This window comes from Kuraishia capsulata, genomic scaffold, assembly GCF_000576695.1.
Source record: "Kuraishia capsulata CBS 1993 genomic scaffold, Kuraishia_capsulata_scaffold_7, whole genome shotgun sequence".
Lineage (NCBI taxonomy): Eukaryota > Fungi > Ascomycota > Pichiomycetes > Pichiales > Pichiaceae > Kuraishia > Kuraishia capsulata.
In genome coordinates, this window is record NW_019172956.1 from 1,028,827 (window position 1) to 1,050,804 (window position 21,978).

General features: G+C 46.2%; 11 protein-coding genes across 11 annotated transcripts; 4 read left to right on the forward strand and 7 right to left on the reverse strand.

Annotated features, from left to right (window-relative positions):
- Positions 1 to 303: 303 nt before the first annotated feature.
- On the reverse strand, positions 304 to 2,199 carry KUCA_T00006020001 (uncharacterized protein; the record flags this gene model as incomplete). The annotated part of the gene is made up of 1 exon (XM_022605007.1): positions 304 to 2,199. The coding sequence occupies one exon, from the start codon at positions 2,197 to 2,199 to the stop codon at positions 304 to 306; it is 1,896 nt and encodes a 631-aa protein (XP_022462004.1).
- Positions 2,200 to 2,435: 236 nt separating this feature from the next.
- KUCA_T00006021001 (uncharacterized protein) lies at positions 2,436 to 3,588 on the forward strand (the record flags this gene model as incomplete). Its single annotated transcript, XM_022605019.1, has 3 exons — positions 2,436 to 2,501; positions 2,554 to 2,703; positions 2,758 to 3,588. 3 exons carry the CDS (start codon positions 2,436 to 2,438, stop codon positions 3,586 to 3,588), a joined length of 1,047 nt encoding a protein of 348 aa, XP_022462005.1.
- Positions 3,589 to 3,767: 179 nt separating this feature from the next.
- On the reverse strand, positions 3,768 to 6,230 carry KUCA_T00006022001 (uncharacterized protein; the record flags this gene model as incomplete). Its single annotated transcript, XM_022605030.1, has 1 exon — positions 3,768 to 6,230. One exon carries the CDS (start codon positions 6,228 to 6,230, stop codon positions 3,768 to 3,770), a length of 2,463 nt encoding a protein of 820 aa, XP_022462006.1.
- A 996-nt stretch (positions 6,231 to 7,226) lies between these two features.
- KUCA_T00006023001 (uncharacterized protein) lies at positions 7,227 to 8,726 on the forward strand (the record flags this gene model as incomplete). Its single annotated transcript, XM_022605041.1, has 1 exon — positions 7,227 to 8,726. One exon carries the CDS (start codon positions 7,227 to 7,229, stop codon positions 8,724 to 8,726), a length of 1,500 nt encoding a protein of 499 aa, XP_022462007.1.
- Positions 8,727 to 8,972: 246 nt separating this feature from the next.
- On the reverse strand, positions 8,973 to 10,196 carry KUCA_T00006024001 (uncharacterized protein; the record flags this gene model as incomplete). The annotated part of the gene is made up of 1 exon (XM_022605052.1): positions 8,973 to 10,196. One exon carries the CDS (start codon positions 10,194 to 10,196, stop codon positions 8,973 to 8,975), a length of 1,224 nt encoding a protein of 407 aa, XP_022462008.1.
- Positions 10,197 to 10,428: 232 nt separating this feature from the next.
- Positions 10,429 to 11,379, reverse strand: KUCA_T00006025001 (uncharacterized protein; the record flags this gene model as incomplete). Its single annotated transcript, XM_022605063.1, has 1 exon — positions 10,429 to 11,379. The coding sequence occupies one exon, from the start codon at positions 11,377 to 11,379 to the stop codon at positions 10,429 to 10,431; it is 951 nt and encodes a 316-aa protein (XP_022462009.1).
- A 161-nt stretch (positions 11,380 to 11,540) lies between these two features.
- On the reverse strand, positions 11,541 to 13,499 carry KUCA_T00006026001 (uncharacterized protein; the record flags this gene model as incomplete). Its single annotated transcript, XM_022605074.1, has 1 exon — positions 11,541 to 13,499. One exon carries the CDS (start codon positions 13,497 to 13,499, stop codon positions 11,541 to 11,543), a length of 1,959 nt encoding a protein of 652 aa, XP_022462010.1.
- A 266-nt stretch (positions 13,500 to 13,765) lies between these two features.
- KUCA_T00006027001 (uncharacterized protein) lies at positions 13,766 to 14,526 on the reverse strand (the record flags this gene model as incomplete). Its single annotated transcript, XM_022605085.1, has 2 exons — positions 13,766 to 14,172; positions 14,247 to 14,526. The coding sequence occupies 2 exons, from the start codon at positions 14,524 to 14,526 to the stop codon at positions 13,766 to 13,768; spliced, it is 687 nt and encodes a 228-aa protein (XP_022462011.1).
- Positions 14,527 to 14,768: 242 nt separating this feature from the next.
- KUCA_T00006028001 (uncharacterized protein) lies at positions 14,769 to 15,943 on the forward strand (the record flags this gene model as incomplete). The annotated part of the gene is made up of 3 exons (XM_022605096.1): positions 14,769 to 14,810; positions 14,870 to 14,938; positions 15,017 to 15,943. 3 exons carry the CDS (start codon positions 14,769 to 14,771, stop codon positions 15,941 to 15,943), a joined length of 1,038 nt encoding a protein of 345 aa, XP_022462012.1.
- Positions 15,944 to 16,076: 133 nt separating this feature from the next.
- On the reverse strand, positions 16,077 to 17,147 carry KUCA_T00006029001 (uncharacterized protein; the record flags this gene model as incomplete). The annotated part of the gene is made up of 1 exon (XM_022605107.1): positions 16,077 to 17,147. One exon carries the CDS (start codon positions 17,145 to 17,147, stop codon positions 16,077 to 16,079), a length of 1,071 nt encoding a protein of 356 aa, XP_022462013.1.
- Positions 17,148 to 17,307: 160 nt separating this feature from the next.
- KUCA_T00006030001 (uncharacterized protein) lies at positions 17,308 to 21,847 on the forward strand (the record flags this gene model as incomplete). Its single annotated transcript, XM_022605118.1, has 2 exons — positions 17,308 to 17,341; positions 17,469 to 21,847. 2 exons carry the CDS (start codon positions 17,308 to 17,310, stop codon positions 21,845 to 21,847), a joined length of 4,413 nt encoding a protein of 1,470 aa, XP_022462014.1.
- Between the last annotated feature and the right edge of the window lie 131 nt (positions 21,848 to 21,978).

Genomic DNA, 21,978 nt, shown 5'->3' on the forward strand with positions numbered 1-21,978 from the left:
TTTGAATTCCAAAATTGGTCTACTGGCTCCAGAAATCGAGACGTTACAAGCCTCAATTTTTCAAGCCTCAAGCCTCGATCTTCTGCGAATCTGTTTTCTTTCCGAGTTGTATCCAGTATTTTATCCGTATAGGTCTGTAGTTTTATTCATTGAGATATCGTTAAAGCGATGATTCAGTACAATTCTATAGAGACATCATAACGGTGACGCTTTGAGATGGGGGAAGCGCTTGTAATATTCAGAAGACACTAGTGATCATTTTTCCAATTGTTTCAACTCCTAGCTTTTCTCGTCGAAACGACTTCAAACACTCTCAACATCAGGATACACAATCGGTGCCGTAGCTTTTTCCGCATGTTTGAAGTTGGGCAAAGATTGAACCTCAAAAACATTCAAGGGATCCACCGGATTGACTAATCTTGGCCGCTTCTCAACAACAATTCCTGGGTGTCCGTTTTCAGCGGCCAGCCGTTTCTCCACAGGCTCATCGCCCTGCTGGGATAACCGCTGCTTCAAGAAGTGACGCGCATGCGTGGGCGCCTCAGAGTCCGTTTCAAGTAACAGCTTGACGAGATCCAGTCTCGAGCTGGCCAAAACACTCACACCAACGCATCTGGAAACGATCTGCAGATATCGCCTAATCATCTCATTGATTGTGGTAATTGGGATTTGACCCTGAGCGCACACATATTCCAAAATGTTGTACATGTTGGCTGTATTTCTCTGGGAAGCCTCGAAATCGAAGAACAGAGTCCAGAATGCCGTACAACTGCGAAGAGCAGGCAGCTTATAGTGGGCAGTGAAGAAATTGCGACAATCTCGCGAGTTCTCACGCTCTCTTCTGTAGCGTGCCACATACACCACTGCCATAGCACTCGTTTGTTCCGTTAATGTGTTTTGGAGCTCCACGAAGTCGGCATCTTTCGCGAGACGCGCCCCATTGGAGTTGGTCTTTGCCTTCTTTTTCGGCTGTTCTGGATACAGAGAGTTGATGAGAGCATCACAACCGTCGCGAAAAACCTTCTCTTCCTTGGTCCTCTCCAAGAATCCAAGATACTTAGCTACACCGACACCTTTGCCCAGCAAGGAGAGGTAGACAGCCTTTGCTGCATCCAAGGCACCTAATTTCTCGTGGTACCGAGCGAACATAAAGCGAACTTCTGGCTTGTCCTCTGGAACGAAAATGTGACATCTTTTGAAAACAGCCTCAAGATCTTCATGGTCCGTTGAAGTCTTGAGTAGCCAGCGCAGATACCGCTTCCAAATAACCTCCGATGAAGCTGTCGGCACTAACGCACGCTCGTATACACACCGAATCTGATCGGTGATTCCATTGAGCTCCTCGTAGTCAAGGTAAGCCTCCCAGGCTGCCAGCTCAGCTGCTGGCACCTCGTTGAGGCTAAAGTCGAACTCCTTGATGGCAGACTCATACGCCCACCGTTCGTTGGTACCCTTCTGAGTGGACTCGAAAAGTGCATTAAAATAATCATCAATGATCTGCGCACTCGTATCCACATCTAGCGCATCTATAGGTGTCGCTGTCAACGTGGCGAGCCTGTCTGCCGGAATTAGGTCCGTGATCGCAAAGTACGGCTTGAGCTCGTAGAATCGCGTGAAATATTTCGCATACTGGTGTAAGGGCAGCTCCAAGAGTCTGAGGATAATAGCTAGACACTCCGACGAGCTTTCTCCGGATTCCGAGGCCTCCCACTCAAGATAGGCATCCCAAACTGGATGGGACAGATATTGTCTTCCTACCGAGGAACAGGCCTCTTCGAAGGCCGCCCGTATGGCTTCTACTGGCAATGCCTTGTTTGCCACAATCACAGACAGGTAGTCAGACCAGATATCCAGCGAATAAGGTGCGAGGCTCAGTGCCTTGTCAAAAACCTTGATAGCAGCAGAGAGACCTTCGAGCTGGTACGACACTGCCACGTAGTTCTTCCAAAACGCGAAGAAAAGCGGGAAACGCCCCAGAAAAGAGTCAAAGACAAGAGTAACACTCTTCAAGAGTTCTGGCGGAGGTTTTGGTTTTGTACCGTCGTTGGAATATCCAAAAACCACCGACTCCAAAATACGCACCAGTTGATCCCAGGCATCCACTTCGTTGACGTCTTCCGATACCCGCTCCAGAGAAGGCTTCCAAAGCGGATAATCCTGGAATATTGCACTATCAGCTATTTCTCCTCCGAATGACATATCCAGAGTTTCTGTAGAAAAATATTTGCGGATTGAGTCTTGTTACACATACAAAAAGGTGATATGTATGGGCCTCTATCAGCTCATCTCTATCAAAGTTTCACTGGGTTGTTGGCACTGTGTTGAAATGGCAGAAGCAAAACTCGCCATCCTTTTTGTAACACTCAGGCAAACGAGCCACGCCAGACCCACCAGCCCCATTACTTTTTCCTCCGTTTCAGTTTCTTTTCAAAAAAATGCAGGTCATCTTCAAGGACTTCAAGAAGGATAAAATACCGCTGGAAATTGAGCCCACCGACACGGTAAGTGAACGTTCAGTTGCTAAGTGTTGAGACCACAACTAACAACCAACAGATCATCTCAGCCAAAGAGAGATTGGCTGCCACCAAAGAGTGCGAGACCTCTCAACTCAAGTTTGTTTATTCTGGCAAAGTACTTCCAGATGACAAGACCTTTGAGGCTTATAAGGTCAAGGAGAACGATCAGATCATCTTCATGATTTCGGTATGTATTGGTTGACGTGTTTGTGTGGGATGAGTTGTACTAACGCCGTAGCAGAAGGCCAAAAAGCCAATTGTCGCCGAGGCTCCAGTCGCAAGTGCTGTGGCTGCTGAGGAGCCCGCTCCAGTTGCAGAGGCACAACCAGAGACCCCTGCGGAACCTGTGGCTGCAGCCTCTACAGCCGCCTCTACAGCCGCTACCGCAGGAGCTGTTGATTTGACCGCTTCGTCGTTTGTGACCGGCGAGGAAAGAGAAGCTGCGATCCGTGGAATGATAGATATGGGCTACGAGCGTTCTCAGGTGGAAAGGGCTTTGGCTGCTGCTTTCAACAACCCGCTTAGAGCTGTAGAGTATCTTTTGTTTGGCAATCCAGCCACCGAGGATGCCGACGTCGAAGTCGAAGCTGCGGCTGAAGAGACTCAGGAACCTGATCGTGAAGAGAGACAGCAATCTGTCAACCTGTTTGAAGCTGCTGCTGCTGCTGAGGGATCGCGCGGCGGGTCGGAAGGAGTCTCTGATGCTGACCGCATACGGCACCTACAGGAGATCATCCAGACCCAGCCTGAGATGCTCGAATCAATACTGCAACAGATTGCCAGTTCGAATCCACAGTTGGCACAGGTGATCCAGGAGAACCCAGAGCACTTTGCCAGGATGTTGCTAGAGAATGCTGGTGACGATGAGGCGTTTGCTGAAGGTGCTCAACTGGAGGGCGAAGGAGAGGAAGGCTTGGTGCAGATACAAATAACTCAGGATGAGAATGCCGCCATTGACCGTCTTTGCGAGCTTGGTTTCGACCGGAACCTCGTGATTCAGGTATATTTTGCATGTGACAAGAACGAAGAGATGGCTGCAAACCTGTTACTGAGCGAGCACATGGATGGGTAAATAGTGTGTTTGCCTTGAATAATCATGAGATTAAACCAAGCAATGTAGTCTTATGCTAGTCTACCTTTGGCTCTAAAGTCTTTGTCAATTACTAATAAGTATCAGTACACATAGGCACATCTGTGCGGAATGGTGAAGGAATGTGAAAATCAAACAAAATGCAATTAACATCAGGGGTATTATACTGACGCGTCTCTCTGTTGTTTTAGAGCCAGAACCTCCTGTCTAAAAACGAACGGGTCCTTCCTGAATGGGGCTAATGACTTAAGTCCTTTTGCAAACTCCGTCAACTCTTGGCCACCATCCTTGAGCAGCTTCATCTCGCGATCGTGTAGCTCAGTTGCTATATGTGTGAGGTAGTATTCTCGTAAAATGTCATCGTTTCCGAGGAGAACCTCGGTGAATGCCACTGAAGAGCGGTCACGCAGGAGATGAATCAGAGGCTGTGACTTGACTCCGTGCTGATTCGCTTTCGGAAGAGTCTTTTCATATTCTTTGAACGCACCGTTTTGCTTCATTGTTGTCAGCGTTTGTAATGGAATCCACAGACGGAGTAAGGGGATATACACGTGCTTGTTGAACTTGTCAGAAACGAGCCCTCTGCTGTACTCGGCCTTGAGAATGGACTGGTAGTTGTTTGGTATCAATGCTAGAGACCCATCTGCCATAGATAACCGTAAAGGAGATAACTCTTCGTGCAAGTAAAAGTGATTGTTGCGGCAGTTATAGGCCTGGACTTTCTCATTTTGCGTGTACTGCAAATCCTCTTGCCCCTCCTTTTGGACATCGAGGTGCAACTCTGGTCTCTTGAAGTAGCGAGCTGAAATCGGCGTAGACGTCAACGCAAGTCCGGTTATGTCGATGAAAAGCCCAGAGTCAATATCAATGAAACGAGCATCAATGTTGTTCCGACCATTTCCTTTGATTCTGTGGGTAATGAAAGTGCCACAATCTATAAAGTATTTTCCGAATCCAAGATCGAGATCAGCTACCACCACGCTCTGGTTGAACCGAAGAGAGAAAGTGTTCAGCTCCTCTATCGGCATCGAAACGTCGATATCATCATCCCAGGGGAATGAAAAGCCATCCCAATACCATGCAAGTAAAGTACCGTGTGCAATCCACGAAACAACACCCGCCTCATGAGTGAATGCGAGCCATGACTTGAGCATCCGGTGTAAAATCATACGCCGGCGGTCCTCGTTGTTGCCGTCGTACTGCTTGTCAAGCGAGCCTTCGGAGATGAATCCGTTGAAAAATCGCCAGTCGTAGTGGCCACCATTCTCGGAGACCCGATGGCCCCTGTAAGTTGCTGGCCAATGAATGTTTACCTCAGAGAAGTACTTGGGGATTTCTTTTGGAGTCAGAGAGAGCGAGTACTGGAGAGACTCGTAATAGGTCTGCTCCCTCGAACTAAGTTCCATGCCTGTTTTGGCAAATTCAGCATACTCCGCCACCATTTCGTTCGGGTTGAACTTAAATAGAGATTCAGGCAATGGAATCTCGGTCGTTGAATGAAGGTTGCGCAAGGGTGTTAAAGGTTGGACGATTTTGGACATCTCGGCAAACTCGAGACTTGGATCGAAGTCAACGAAACCGCTGGGAAGCGTATGCTTTGCAACATAATCTTCAAGTAATCCAGACTCAGCCATGTCTGCCTGTTCAGCTTGCTGATCGACTTCGACTTCGAACAGCCCTTCGCCGGAGGTGAAGATGATTGTCTTCGGAACGGGTGCAACCGCGTTCATGTATGATTTTGCATACAGAACCTTTTCCAAGAATGTGGCCTTATTGGATCTGTGGTGGAAGTTAAATCCCGGAAGCTTGCGATGTGCCCGTTCTGGATACTTGTCGCGATACTCACTATCATCGTAGCAGAACTTCTGTTTCTTGGAAACCGGAAGCTGCGAGCGAAGTTTCTTCTTGCGGGCGGCCTTTTTGCTGCCAGAGGTATCGGAATTTGCCTGTAGCTGCCTGGGCGAACGATTCAGAAAAGATGCATCTGCATCTGCATCCGCATCACGCTTGGTCAGAGCTCCGTTCTCAGTCTGAGCCGCATCCTCGACCTTCTTCATCCACTCGACACCATTATCGGAAATCTCTGCACAGCTCGGCCTGCTTCCCTCTGGCATCGCCACATACGGATTGAGGGGGGTCATATCCACCCAATCACCCCATGAGAAGCTTATTGGAGAGCCTGGATTGGAGTTGATCCGGTTGAGATAAACAGAGTACGTCACTCGTGGGTCATAGGAAAAGCCCTTTTTGTAAATCTCTCTCAAGGAAGCAGGGTCTAGTGTTATAGACTTGTGGAGACCAAGATCCAGGTCAAACTGCCAAAACCGCTCGGGATCTGCCTTGGGGTTGAGCTTATCAAGCCATTTTTCTCGTAAAGTCTCTTCAGTAGCAACGCCAGAGTTAACAGACGATAGCGTGTCCTTAATACGATCCACCATTCCCTTGTAGTAGTCTCGGGCCTTGACCAAGTCGATTTCGGGCAATTCAGTAGTACCAATCGTCACAGACATGCCGACATTGATGGTTATCAGAGCTAACAAGATGCATAAAACGACCAGCGCTTTGGAGCGGGGCCTGCGAATAGTTGGCAGGCCATTTTTCCAGCCAAACATAGATCGAGGCATCTCAGATCATGGATGATAGAACTGAAAACCAAAAAATAAAAAAACACAGTGGGAAACGCAGAAAGAATGAAGAGGAAACGAAGGACAGGGCTTAACAAGCTGGAACTCGGTGGCTTGTGCGGTGTTGTGGTGGGGGCTAAGATGTTGTGAGTGGTGCACGCCGCATCGTGTGACGAACTGGAATGGGGTCGAACAAGAGTGATAATTCGGCGAATATTTGCGGTTTTTTTGGAAAGGTTTTGAGATTTAGTTGGAGGAGTAGGATGAGAGTTTTAATTTATGGGTATTTTTCAAAAAACAGACTAGTTGTTATTGAGTGTATGCCCTTTTTCATGATATGAGCAGACTCTCGGATATTTGCCGGATGACTCTCGGACAATTTTCTTTTGGTCCCTGTCTATTGGGGCTCTCCGATGCCTCCACAACGTCGGATATCATATTGTCAATACCTTATTTTATTGGTTTTTCATGAAATAGAATGGCCTGGATGCAGTTAAAACAAATGAATAGCTATCTATATACCACCCCAATACAACACGGGTTATACAGACCCGGATGTCTGCGCGCGATATCACCGCCTGCTAGATCAAGTCGGCAACCGGAATGGGGCTATCAAACGGCCGCTCCCTGCAGAAATGGCATTTGTGGCAGTGAAAAAAGATTAGAAATGAGAATGTCAATACGGTACGTCTAGAACTGAACAGCAGGTAAAACCATAATGACATAATTAAGAGAACTCATGCACAAACTCTCTTCTGGGGTTAGAACCAGATTTTCGGTGCCTCTTTCTACATTTTTCACGCCTTGGGATTCCGTTAACGCGTTGGATCAAATGTCGTGAGAAAATCAATTATGCCAAAAGTCCAAACGTGTGGCAACCAAAACGGGCTTACCCACGACCTCACACACATCATCAGCACCTCTTACGTTACCCTGTGATGTTATGCTGGCTAACATAACGATCTCCCAACCACAACCTGTGAATCTTTTGGCTGCATGTCGCAGACACCATACACGCCTACCTCGCCATCGAGGTCGACCTCACGTGATGCGCCACCACCAATCGATTCGGTGCCGTCTTCACCGCGCAGGCGCAGGAAGACCACCGTCTACAGCGACAGATTCATACCGACCCGTCAAGGAGTGGACCTTCAACAAGCCTTCAGCATGTCATCGGTAGACCCATTACCTCACTCTTCGAATACTGAGAACGAGCTGGACTCTCTCAGGGAGGAGACGGCCAACAGAACGTTCAATGAGGTATTGAGGACCGAGTTGTTTGGAACTGCAGCTGGCACTGGAGTAGTTGCCACAGCTGCCTCCGGGTCTGGTTCTGGGGGGAGCTCATTTCCATCAACACCGCCACGGAATTCTACCTCTTCTTTGGAATCCAAGGTGTTCAGCTACCATTCTCCCTCGAAACCAAGACCTTCCTCCACAGATATGGCTAATGATCTGTACTCAACGTCGCCAGTAAGGTCCCAAACGCAAAAATTACTACTTTCTCCACAAAGACGGCATCGAACGATTGCCAAAGTTCCATATCGTGTGCTGGATGCACCTGATCTGGCGGATGATTTCTACCTCAACCTGGTTGACTGGGGTCCACAGGACGTTCTGGCAGTTGGCCTGGGATCCGCGGTATATCTATGGGATGGCGCTTCTGGTGGTGTATCAAGGCTGTGTGAACTACCTCAGGACGATTCTATAACGTCGCTGGCCTGGATTGGCGCTGGTACACATCTCGCTGTGGGAACACATTCGGGCATGGTTGAGATTTGGGATGCAATTGCGTGCAAGTGCACTCGGAGAATGACTGGTCATTCTTCGCGTGCCTCTTCTTTGGCTTGGAATCAGCACATACTGACATCTGGATCGCGAGACCGGTCGATTCTGCACCGGGACGTGAGAGAGCCGGCCCACTTTGCGAAGCGGTTGGAAGCTCATAAGCAGGAGGTCTGTGGTCTGCGGTGGAACGTTGAAGAGAATAAGTTAGCCAGTGGTGGAAATGACAACAAACTGTACGTTTGGGATGGTATGAGCGATACTCCGCTGCACAGATACACCGAGCACGTAGCTGCCGTGAAGGCCATTGCGTGGTCTCCGCACCAACGTGGTGTATTAGCGAGTGGTGGAGGAACTGCGGATCGCCATATAAAGGTCTGGAACACTTTAACCGGAACAAAGCTCCATGACGTCGATGTCGGATCGCAGGTGTGTAATCTGGCCTGGTCACGGAACTCAAATGAACTGGTGAGCACACATGGCTATTCCCGAAACCAGATAGTCGTCTGGAATTATCCCTCGATGCAACAGATTGCCTCTCTGACTGGGCACTCATATCGTGTACTGTACCTGGCCATGTCTCCGGATGGGCAGACCATAGTGACTGGAGCTGGTGACGAGACGTTGAGATTCTGGAATGTATTCGAAAAGAGCAAGAGTGATGGTGGTGCTCCTAGTGTTTTACTGGATGCTTTTATGCAGTTGAGATGAAGGAAACAACGAGAGCATGTGCATGAATATGGAACGATTAAAAGCATGGGCTTAAAAACCAGGAGAATTAATAGGACTTGCTCGGGCAGGTTGTTAATATACACACTGTTTGTACAGGCAGATGAATATCAAGACGGTTGTGCAGGATACTTTCAAGAGGAATGGCAGCAGCTTATTGATTCCCAGAGAGCTTGAGGTGTAGATAGTTTCGAGTAACACTAGTGATCTCAGAGGGATCATTATCCCTCAAAATGCATCTTCATCTTCCAGAGAAAGTGGAATCGTGAAAAGCCTTTGCAGAGGAAATCCTCGACTGTCTAGCGTCTCCTTCGTAGCAACGTCGACAACCTCGTTCTCGTCCTCTTCAATAACCATGTCCTCCTCAACAACATCAAACTCGTCTTCCTTTTCCTCGTACTCGATGTTCTCTTCTATTTCGACAAAGTCAGGTGCAAGCGCACTCCACTTTTGGGGAATGTTGGTTCCCCACAAATATATGGTACCGGTATCCATTCCAGTGGCTCCGATGGTACACTTGCGAAAATTCCAGGCAACATCAATCAACTCTTCTTTGGGACCCTCCAGAATCTTTATGAGCGATCCCATAGTAGTTTCCCACATATATACATCATGAGCTGAGCCCCACGTACTTGCAACGAGATACTCACCTGAATGGTTGAAACCTAAAGAATTCCACTGTAATTTGTTCACCACATCCTGGTATCTGTGGTCAATTTCAAACTCAAATTCCTGCTCGTTTTCGGGACCTTTTTTCGAGGAAAGGGCTATTTGTCGGATGATACGGTCGGATGAATTGACTGCCAATTTGGTGCCCGATGTGTTGAATGCCAGATTCTTCACATTCGATGAGGTCAACTTCTCCGAATGGACTTTTGCTAGTGACTTGGCAGATATCACATTAATCCACCCTTTGCTAGTGCCTGTGAACACGTACTCACCGCCCGGGTGGAACGTACTCACCAACGTGAAATGCTTCTGCTCGTCGTCTTCCAGTCCCGGAAGAGACCAAGTTTCTTCCCTGCTCCAGTCGGAACCAAACCGGATCAACATTGGATCTTCCTCTAGTGGAGTCACCACGATCTCATGACAATTAACGGGGTTGAATTCTGCATTCCAAAGCGGCCTTTGGAATTCACACTTCTGTACGGCATTTCCAGTACTTAAGTCCCAGACTATCGCCTGCCAATCACGTGCACACGAGAGCAGGTAGCGGCCGTCGTGACTCCAACTCAAGCTGTTGATTGGTCGCGTGTGAGATCTCAGAAGCTTGATGATCCCGTTAGTATCCAGATCTATGATCGCAATGATTCCATCGGACGTGCCTGAGGCCAGATAGTCGCCGTATTCATTGAATTTGAGACACGTCGAGTGGCCAAACGAAAGGGTCTGCACCAATGTCTCTGGATACTCCTTGGCTATTATGAATGGATCCAAAAGCAATTGGTTCATCTGATGTGGTATCGGTATGCTGATTGTAATGTTAGTTGACGTGAAAAATGGATTAGGAAACTTCGCGATGGCTATTCCTCGGTAGTGCTCAATCCAATATTCAGCCGCACTCAAGATCAGACAATCAACCAGGCTTCAAGTGTAGCGACAAGGGTAAGGACTGGCTGGATAAGGAACCCGGTGGTCAGTATACAGAGAGTGTCGCTACATCTATCGCAGTGAAGTTGTGTGATCAAAGTTCCAGCATCGTATCCACCTCTCTAAACAGCAAGCCCTCATCCTTCCATCCGAGACTGCCTAAAAGATGGATCTTGCGTTTGGAAGTGTCCAATTGAAGTATACAGGAAGTACCACAGTACAACACATCATCCTCAAGTCCAGATCTATTGCAAATAACAATCGTTATCAGCTTATCCTTTAGTGCTAGCAATGGGCTCAGTCTCAGCCACCAGTATTCGATGGAACTTCTGGACGACTCGCTACCTCCCCTGATGTCACCATTAGTATCCACAACCTGGGGAACTTCTTGCATCTCAATATCCCAATCACCGGGCTGTTTGGTGATTGAAGGAGACTCTGAATGCAGCCATGCCATTGGACATAGAACTAACGAGACGTCATTTTCCTTGCAATGAGTAGCAAATTCGAATTTTTCAAAGGGGGCCTCAAACTTGTATGGATTCAGGTCCATACATATTCCAATGGAGCACTTGATAATCTCTTTCGCACTTTTGTGGGCTGAGTCCTGAAAGTCAATCGGGAAGCTCTGAAACCCAACTTCAGACTCCGAACACCCAAAATTCTCATCCGACTCGTACAAATGTGTCTTTCGGTAGTTGTAAACAAGTTTTCCTAATGGTGAAACCAGCATCGCGCTGTTGTAGATTTTGGAGTCCTCTGTGATCTCGGGGTAACCCAGCAGTGTGAATGATTTGTTCTTGATGCTCAATTGCTGCGCCATTCGAAAATTTTCGCCTTTGCCCACAATCTCGCAATATGGCAGCAAACTGGAGCGAGAGTGAAAGTTGTATATGGTCAGGGCAAGTTCTGAGAAAACAATCAACTGGGGTGTTCCTAGAGGGTTGGGAGGTATCTGCGATACCAGGTCATGGGCCTTGGCGACATTTGATCTGAACTGGTTTAGTCTTGAGCTCATTTGCAGAACCGCAATTCTGAGCTTCATTTTTGAAATATTTGCAAGAACGCGTCTATCCTGCACACATGCACATTGTAATCTGGAGATCTCTTAAAGGCTATAAAATTATGCTTTAGTGGTTATGGTACACTGGTGACACAAAGCCGCAACTACCAGTATGTTGTCTATGAACTATCAATACAAATATCTCACCTTCTTCCTCTCTTTCTCTGCTGTTGTTGCTCATCCAGTTTTCTCTTCTTACTCTCAGAATCATCTTCGACAGAAGGTGGCGGATACTTCGCCAGGGTTTGCTCCCTCACAAGTCTTTTCCAGTCGCCTCTCTTTCTGGAGTACAACTCCATAGACCAATTCTTCCACACCATCTTTCCATAGTTGCTCTCCTTGACCTTCTCCTGGTTCTTGAAAAGACTCTCTGCAATTCTGTCTTTGTAGACATTCAATTTGACAGTGAAGTCCCACAGTTTGTCCATCAAATGGGAGCCGTATGCGTTGCAAGACAACAAAATTGCATCGTCGTTCTTCATGAAACATTCGTTCAGGATGATTTTTCTCTTAATCACATCGGGAATGAGATCAGCATCAAGAACACTCTCCACTACGTGCGAAAACACTCCATGTTGGCACATTTGAATGAATCTTTCGTGAGGAAGCTTTACCAGAGAGTCAGCAGTCAACTGGGCGAACTCAGCGTGATAGTTGATAAGTTTCTGCAAGAACAAAGACCTTCTTCTTTCTTCCGCAGTGGGCCAGTCATCTTTCGTGTTTCCCAGAGTGGAGGTTGAGAGATGAAGGCAGCTTTCCAACAGGTCCTGATCGGTGGAACTCTCGCTCTTGGTCTTGAAGAAATCAGTGATGTTCGCGACGATTTCGTCCTTCTTGTAATCCTTGCGACTGGAAGAAGCATCAATAATGGTTTCTCCCAAATCGTAACTCTCTTCGATAAGCTCGTTCAAATGTGGGATTAGACTGTCCAAGATTTCTTTCTGCTCCCTTGGCTTCAACCTCATCAGAAGCGCTTTCACCACATAAACACCGGTTTTTTCTCTTTTTGCCAGCTTGAAAATTCTGTCCTTCATGTACAAAGTGTACAGTCTCTCCAGGTATTTTAGTCTCTGCTGCTTGGCTGCGGCCTCCAGGAAATGTGATCCAATAGGATCACTCAGAAGGTACTCCACAAACGCAGACTCGTCGTCTGATTTGGGAGAATCAACGGGTTGGAAGAGCATATGCCAAACCTTTCTGTCTCCATCAACTAATCCTTCAACCTGAGTCACCAACTGGATCACAGGTGAAGCAATGGCCTGGATAGCAAACTCTCTCATGGACTTGGTTGTCTCATTGCGCGAAATGGCATTCACGATATCCTTCAGCTCTTCCTTGAAAGTTTCCTTGGGGATTTGGAAGGATCTCTGGAAGTCCTCAGTATCTTTCAGTTCGATCATCTTTCTGGCGATCTTAGACCTTTTTGACCTCAACGTGGAGTTGGATTTGGTTCCGGAAGGAAGCACGTTACCAGACAGAATTAGCAAGATTAGTCTCAGCACATGGGTAGCGTACTGATGAGAAATCATCTCCTTAACATTTGGCTTGATCTCGTTGACCATGTAAAGGAACAGGTTCTCGATAGTGGCAAAGCTTCCAGATTCATCTTCGTCATCGTGCTTGAGCTCCAGCGTGATCTCCTTCTCAACCAAAGAGGCAGATCTCACCAACAGCGTTTCTATACAATGAGATGAGTACTTCTGGTGAGACAATGGCACAAAATGGCCGCTGAATGCTGTATATAACTGCTTTATCTGAACATAGGAGCCGTGAAGGATCAATCTCTCTACCAGCTTGGAGCAGATCTGGTTAGTCACCAGCTTCAGTTCTTTGCCTTTAGCTTCCTCGTAAACACCAGTGATAAACTGGAGTTTCTCTTCTTCATTTTCAAAAGAGTCAGCTGATAGTGTTGATTCGGCAGACTTGAAGTATTCCAGCTCAGTGGAGTCTACCAATCCGAAAAACGGCGTGTTGGAGACAGCGGTTGGCTGCTCTTCATCGTCAAAGCCTCCGCTCAACGAGATGAAATCCTCGTTGTTCCCCAGAGAAGTATCTTCCTTCTGTTTGATTCTTCTTCCCCTCTGTTTCTTTTCCTTGGACATTGTGCGATCTGGTAAAGTAATGAGAGTGCTCAGCAGATGAGCTTAGTTTAGCAAATGCCCTGAAAAATTTAGGGCATCGCTCTGATAAAAAAATTTGGATGAGCACGTGACTTGTTATCGGGTAAATACTAACAAAGGCCAAATGCTTGAATGACTATAAACTTGATTCTATATTTTAGCAATTGGCTGCAATTTTTGCTATTGAACAGTACCATTATCGTGTTTTCAACTTGCAAAAAATCGCGAATTTCCTGGGAGAAGATGTTTCACGTCAAAGAATAGCTCACCAGAGCCCCCACCTTGTGCTTGTCAGTGCTGAAGTTTCGGAAATTCACATTTTCCACATTGTCACCCTCGACATCTTTAGGATCTGAATCTATCCATTCATTTGGCACTACGGACTCGCCATCGGTGTATACAAGCACGTTGAACGAATGGTCCCCGTTATCCAGCTGGGGCAAGAACGTCACGGCTGCCGTGATTTGTCTTATCACCGTCTGGATTTCCCTCTGAACTTCCTCCTTAAGCTTCGGTCTTGGTTCCTCTTGGTCATGTGAAGTCTCCTGTTTCTCGGCAATTTTCACGTCAAACTGCCACCTCTCCACCACCTTTCCGGAGTCCTTTGACGAGATGACAATCACGAGTTTAGATAGTCCTCCACTCTTGATCCACTCTATGTGTTGTTAGTATGTCCCTTCAGAAGAGATATCTCAATAATTCAGTATTTCAACTCCCATTTCGACTTACTTTGTAGTTGGCTCATGATCTTCTTCACGTATGCGTTGACCTCTTCGTTGATGGAAACCATCATATTCAAACCGTATTTTTTTCTGACCTGGAAGTCCTCAGCTGGGTATATTCCTCGTTGGTATAGTATGCTGTGAATGCTATATTCTGAGAAAAAGTCAGTAATGCTCTGAATCCAGAAAGGCCCCATAGGATCCTGCAACTTACCAAAGAAATCAGAAACAATCCTCGAGGATCCTCGCAGTTCCACAACGTTCGGTGAATTCCTCGTGCTATCCATGGCTCGATTTCGGTTGAATAGGTATCTGCGTTCAGTTGATCTGATCTATGTTATGGCGTGGACTTAATGTGAAGCGCGTTGTTGTTAGACCGAAATTGCATGGCAGACTGATTGCTTAGTGGCCCATCATGATATGGCAGACAGATGGGGGTCTACTGATTAAGGTCTACTGATTGTCCATTAGGTAAGGCCACTTAAGAGCGTACACCAAGCAATCCACAGCTGTACACCTGAAATTGAACATGGTATGTCTTGATGGTCTTTTGAGTATTTTCCAGTTTTGTGTTACTAACTTTCCCAGCACAACGTCAAAAGGAGCCACCTTTCTAAGGAGCTGGCTCAGGCTAAGAGAGAGAAGGATGCATTGAAGATCAAGAACTTCAACAACCTGAAAAACGCTGCTTTGAACAGGGTGAGTTATATTTCGTTTGTTTCACGTGGCTGTTTGCGTTTCTGTGTATTTTTCGCGTTCTTATTACTAATGTTTTAGCAATTCAACGAGACATACGACCAGACCACATTGGATCTTACCACCAAGATACTGGACATCAGTCCAGAGTTCTTCACCATCTGGAATCTGAGAAGGGACGTTTTTGTTAATTTTGTTTTCAAGGGCAGGTCAGATCAAGAGATTCATAAGGTCATCACAGAAGAGCTAAGGTTTGTCTTAGCCACAATGAAACGGTTTCCCAAGTGTTACTGGGTTTGGAACCACCGGATATGGCTTTTAAAGTACAACCCAGCTCTGACCGACTGGGACTTCGAGCTCGGTCTCATTGAGATGTTCTTTGCGGCAGATCCAAGAAACTTCCATGCATGGCAGTACAGGAGGATAGTTCTGGAAGGAAAGATGGATCTCATAAGGAACGAGGAAGAACAGCCGGCCAAAGCTATAGCCAAGCTTAACTATCGAGAATTCCAGTATACCACCAAAATGATCAACAAGAACATCTCCAACTACTCTGCGTGGCACAACAGGTCCAAATTGATTGAAAAACTGTCCGAGTCGCATCCTGAGGAGGCTCAGGAATTTTCATCGAAGTATGAAATCTTGGTCTCGGAGATCAAGCTGGTGCAAACAGCAGCGTTTACGGATCCAGCAGACTCTTCAGTATGGACCTACATGAGATGGCTTTATACTGGGGGATTTTTCACGACTGATATCGAGGCTGAGAGTTTTATCAGGCTTTTGGAAGAGCAGGTAGCGGGGGTCAAAGAACTTGCTGAAATAGAGAAGGATGAAAATGGAGAGGAGAATCTCTGGTGTTTGAAAACCCTTTCATTACTGTTGAAGGAATTGTTTTTGAGAACTAAAGAGGACTATTTGCGCGAAGAAATCAACGATCTGACGAAAAGACTAATAGAACTGGATCCGATGAGGGCTGAACGGTACAAGGACTTTCAAAGAAACATATAGGAATGAAAGTATGTCTGAACTATGCCTTAATTATATCCGAATTATCGAGTCCTCTATGACAAGCCATTAACTTCGATTGCTACGAAAATTTCCAAGCGTTTTAATTGGTTCCTTTCATTTATCATGATCGCTATTATACAGTTTTCCTCATCTCCTCCAAAAATTCTCGCTTATGGTACAGGAACCTGATGGTACCCACTTTTCCAACTTCGTAGTCTCTTGGCTTGTAAAAAAGATCGTCTGAACTTTCTTCTAAAGCAATTGCCCTCTTTCTACCCTTCATTTCCGGCTCATGGGCAAGTTTCAGCTTGATGTTGAGGATGTGGTCGTTGAGGTTTTCGGCCTCAACCATGGAGCTCAAGAAGGAGCCGTCCCACTGCTCGATGAAATATGTCAACAGGTCATTTTTGGCAGACAATACAAAAAAAGGATTGGGACTGATTTTTCGTGACTTCAAAAGACCCTCCTTCCAGGTGGAAATCTCCTGGTCCAGCTTTCCTGGGTTCAACTCCTCGTAGAGGTCGAACCCCAATAGCAGGCATCCCTGCGAAATATTGTATGGAGCAGAGGTTAGTACCAATTCTGTGAAATATGAGTCGTTACTGATAATCCAAGCCAGATAGGTAACGTCCGGGTGAACCCCCAAAGTCTTCGAATACTTTATCAGGAAGTCCTCCACGGAGAAGGCTCTGAAGTCAAACGCTATCACCTCCAGAAACTTCTTTTCAAAGCTGAAGATCTTCTTTTTCTGCTCATCCAGAGCCTCAGAAGTGCAAGGAAGATTTCGTATCTGGTTGCCCATGGCAATCACGTCCTTTAATCTTTTGATATAATCGTTGTTCTTCATCGCTATGTATAGGGCACATATGGCTATCTCGTGGCACGAATTGATGTTCTTCTTGAAGTCGTTAAACAAGAAAAACCGTTGGAAGTAGTAGCCGAAGCTCTGTAGAATCTTTAGTGGCGATTTTAGCTTTTTGATGAGCTCCTTAATGAACTGAAAGATCTCTTTCTTTTTGACTGTGTATAACAGTTCATCGTGGATGGTGGCCCTTTTGCACAGCGCCACCTCGTCTTTAGTCAGGTACAGTTTTGAGAACTGAACCGAAGATGTTATTGGTTCCACTGACTCTGACATCTTTGAAGAATTGGAGGTAGTATATCGGTGGGGCTCATAGAATTTTGTTCCATGTGCCTTATTCATCTCCTTCCCATCTTGGCCAAATTCTCGGTACCCGAAAAGTGGATCTTAGACCCGTGACATAAATGGCAGAACGCGTCAATTGGTTTTGTTTCAGGGAATGTTCCTTTTTTGTGGATCTACAACACTCTTGCATTCTAAACACAACAAAATCGACAACGCTATGGCGATGGACGCTTTCACTTTTGAGTCGAAAGGTGAGTTAAATATTTGCTTGGAAACAATTCTCAACGAATTGCAGCCTTGGATTTGGCGCGTTCTTACTGTTTCAAATGGCAGCCGCATACGCGTTCTAGCAAAACCTTTACTAACAATCGAATTCAGGCACAAAAGTGTCGGACGCGAAACAACGGCTGCTTGTGAGTGAACAAAATATTCCGGAGAGTAGTCCAGCAATTTCCATGGACGAGTTTGGATTCCAGAGCATTAAGCCTTTGAATGTGTCTGAGAGAAAGTCTTCAAATCCGCTCAATACAATCTACGATGACGACAAGGAGAACCATCCTGGGTTATTGGGAGATGACAATGGTGATGATGAAGATGATGAGGAACCAATTGGAGCCATTAAAGCCAACAATTCGCCTTTTCCTGATGATCACCAGAATAACGGCTTCTCTGAGAGCCACAAACCCAGTCTACCAATCAGCGAGTCTTTCCAATCCTCCTACACCTCCGAGAATGCGTCTTTTGTGACTGCTATGGATCCTTATGGGTCAGCCGATAACTTAACAGAGAAAGCTGTAATTGTCGAGACAGAAGAAGCAGTTTCTACGACCGCTGACGATTCTTTTGGTGCTGCTGATGAGACTATGCTCACCAGTTCGAGAGACTCGTCGTTTCATACGGTTGAGACTGACGATTTCGAAGAATTTAACGGCTTACAAAGAGAAAACTCATGGGAGAAAGATGATGAAGCCACTCCAATAGTGCCTCAAAACGAGTGGACCGACGCAACTTCCGGTGACGAAGGTGATGACGAGGATGATCACAATGATGAGGACGAAGTTACGATGCCACAAGTTCAGGAAAGCAAGAACATTAGTAGCGATAGGTTCAACGAGGTCAGACTGCCCATGAATGCAAAGCCAATGAGGCTCAATCGCGCCGGTAAGCCTAGTCACATCAGTTCAGTATATGCCTCGAGCGTTTACTCTGAGAGGAACACCATCACGCCAAAGTATATCACTTCGTTTGATCACAGCGGGTCGCCTGGTGAGTCACAACTCAGCGAGAAAATTAGAATGCCTGATATCATTGAGAGTGCCAGTCCAATTGTTCCAGAGGGTCAAGGAGTTTATGCTCCTCTTCCAGAGGAAAAAGAAGATGATGATGATGATGATAGCGATCTGTCTACTCTGTTCGTTATTGCAACTCACGCCTTTGACGTCCAAAGCCTGGAATCCGAGGACGACTCGTCCATATGCCTTTCCTTCTCAAAGAACGACATCGCCTTCACGCATGCCCTTGATGAAAGCGGCTGGGGAGAAGTGACTCTGCTCAATACGTTGAAAAGAGGCTGGGTTCCCATGAACCACTTCAGATCCGCTGTTTTTGCTGAGTCTGAAGACTCGTCGCGTCTTTCCATGATGGTGCCGTTGGGCCCAAACGCTAAGTTGGCCAGTTCTAAAAGGCCGTTGAAACCATTGTTCCACACGGCAGCAAAGTTTTTGCTCAACCCTCAAAATAAGCCTGTCAAGTTCAATGGTACTGCTGAGATCAAAGGAAGAACTTTCCAGCCCACCTACATCAACGGAATCAGTGATGGTGTCAGAATACTTCTTCAGGACACGGACTGTCTTTCTAGAACCAATGCTGTTGTTAAAAGCAGGCCAATTATCAGAAAAATAAGAAAGAACCTTCTTAACGACTGGTATAACCTAGTGGTCAAAGCGCAGCAATACAGAAACACCATGGACCACACCAAGATCGAAATTTTGCAACTGATGATCTTCCAGGTCTTGCGCAAAGCCATCGCGTTTCTTGAGATTTGGGGTCTTGAAAGCGATATGGTGAAGAGTGAGCCAGCTTTAGCATCTAAGCCAGCAGCATCGGTTTCGAACTTGGTCTACCTGAAGGATGCCCCATTTGCCATGGCCAGATTGAATGAAGTCCAATACCATCTATCCACGTATCTGGCGTTGATTATGGGTAGATTGGATCTGGTGGAGCATAACAAAGTCGGTTGTAAGCTTCTCCAAACCATTGTGAGTCATCTGGTGTTACTCCAATCTGATTTTGAATCCATTTATACCGAAGCCAGAAACAGACTGCCGGAAGGATCCACAAACATGAAGGTTGTTGTTCAATTGAGCGACTCTTTGAAGATGTTTGGCAAGATGGTTCAAAACCTGTCAATTGCTACTGATGTTCTGGTGAAGAGAACTTTGGCAGGGCGTCAAGCGAATCCTACCATGGAGAAAACAATTCCCCAGAACGGAAACTACTTTTATACAAAAGAAGGTGCTGGTGTGATCAACGTTTCCTCCCGTATGGTTTCCACTGTGGTTCATAATTCCCACATGCTGAAAAAACTGCTGGACATTTGCAAAGACTTCAAGCTCCCGGAATCGAGAAAATATCCTGACTTCATTCGCATGAAGATTGAACCCGAAGCTTTCATCAGAAAGTGCTCCATGGGACTTCTTGAAGATCCAAATGTTTCCAACCAGATGAAGGCGCATCAGAAGGAAACCGACAAGAAAAGGAACAGACAATCTAAGCGTTTCTCGATGTTTAGAAGTGGTATGTCAACTTCTATGGCTATCACCGCCGAAGGTCTCGATCATCTTTCCGAGTATCTTCCTCCACTTGAGAAGTCTTCTCCTTTCATTGCGGGCTCTGGTGAATTCGAACAGTTCATGTCAAATGATTCTAACGCTCCAACAGCTGACAGCAACTATTCGGCAATCAAAGATGAATTATTGTATGATTCAAACGGAGCCCTACTGGGAGCTTCGTTCAAAGGTCTGGTTCACCTTTTGACTGACGAGGGAAATCCACCCGACTATTTCTTCACTTCTGCTTTCTTCCTAACGTTCAGAATCTTCTCGAACGGTAGCGATCTTCTTGAGGAGCTCGTGGGCAGGTTCGATGTCAGCAACAAAAATGTAGACCAGCAGCGCAAGCTTGGTCTCGAGGATGCCACAGGAAAGTTTTCTTCTTTCGAGTCTCGTATTAGAAACAGACGAAAGCTGGTTTGTAACACCTTCCAATTATGGTTGGAAAGTTACTGGAAGCCTAAGACAGATTACATTCTTCTTGCGACATTGATCAACTTCTTCAACGAGGGTATTAGAGATTTCTTGCCAATTGAGACAATAAAGCTAATTGAGGCATGCGCAAAGCTGATAGGTCAGCCTCCTGTTGAGTCTGCACAGGACAGGCTCAATTACTACAATAACATTGATAGTGGTGCCCAACTGGTGAGTAGGAAGATCTCTCCTCAACTCCAAGAGAAGGCTGTCAATGGTTCCAGTAAGAGAAGATCTTCGTTCTCGATGCACCGTTCTTCCTTCACGTCTGACTTTGACAACTATGACTTGGAGAATGTAAGTTCGGATGACGATTCGTCTTCAAGCCTATCCCTTGGATTGCCTTCTGGCATTGGCAATTCGTCAAAGACCGGCAAATCTCTGTTGAACAAGAGACAGATGGACTCAATTGAGATTGTGAATCAGTCTTACCGTAACATGTTAGGCGATCATTGGAAATCGTCAACTCAAAGAGACAGGTATGTTGCCCTGCAGACAGATGAATTGGTGAAGCTTTGGTGGAAGATCAGTCGTGAAAGCTGGAAGATCTTGAACCAAGACTTGGTTCTGTTGAATTTCAACAGTTTGGAGATTGCCAAGCAGCTGACTTTGATTGAAAGCAACATGTTCTGTTCTATCAAGGTGGAGGAGCTGTTGAACCAAAATTTCACTGCCAGCAAGCTCCATCTCAATCTTTCGCCTAACATCCACCGCTCCATTTTGTTCACCAATGCTCTCTCCGACTACGTTTTGGAAACTGTGCTGCATCCCAACCTCACTATGAGACAGAGAATCCACGCGCTGAAGTGTTGGCTCAAGGTTTCGCTATCGTGTCTGTATTTGAGGAACTTCAACTCTCTGGCTGCCATCATGACCTCTCTCCAGAGTTTCATGATCAGCCGTATCACCAAGATCTGGACCGACTTGACCCCCAAGTACATGGAACTGTTTGAGTTTTTGACATCGATCATTCATCCGGACAGGAACTACTCTGTGTATCGGGCAAAATTGAAGGAGTTCCTGTCTGCAAACGTCACCCTGGATGTGCCAATCGTTCCTTACCTGTCGCTGTTCCTGCAAGATTTGACGTTTATCGTTGACGGAAACTCGAACTATAGAAATGCCACGACATTCCTGAGCCAGAAACTCATCAATATCGACAAGTATTTCAAGATCACCAGGATTATCAGTGATCTGGAGACTTTGCAGATCAGCTATTCCGACATTTATGGCGATGTAGCCCGGAAACAGTCTCTTTCCAGAAGACTCTCGTTCTTCTCCAACAACCGTCGCAACAGCACCAGATTTGAAGAAGACAACTTTGAGATTGCGCCCGTCTATGGCCTGCAGGAGCTGGTTCTTCTGGAAGTGTGGAAGGTGAAGCAGATCAATGCCAAGGAGGACGACCGGCCTTGGAAGCTGAGTTGCAACATTCAGCCTCGAGAGGAGTAAGTTGCATGCAGTGAAAAATTGGGGCTTTGTCTAGTTACGGTTTCCCCATAGTCCACAATGTGAACATTATCACCATCAATCCAATAGGACATTTCGATTATTCTACTTTGTTTATTTAATGTTTGTACTTT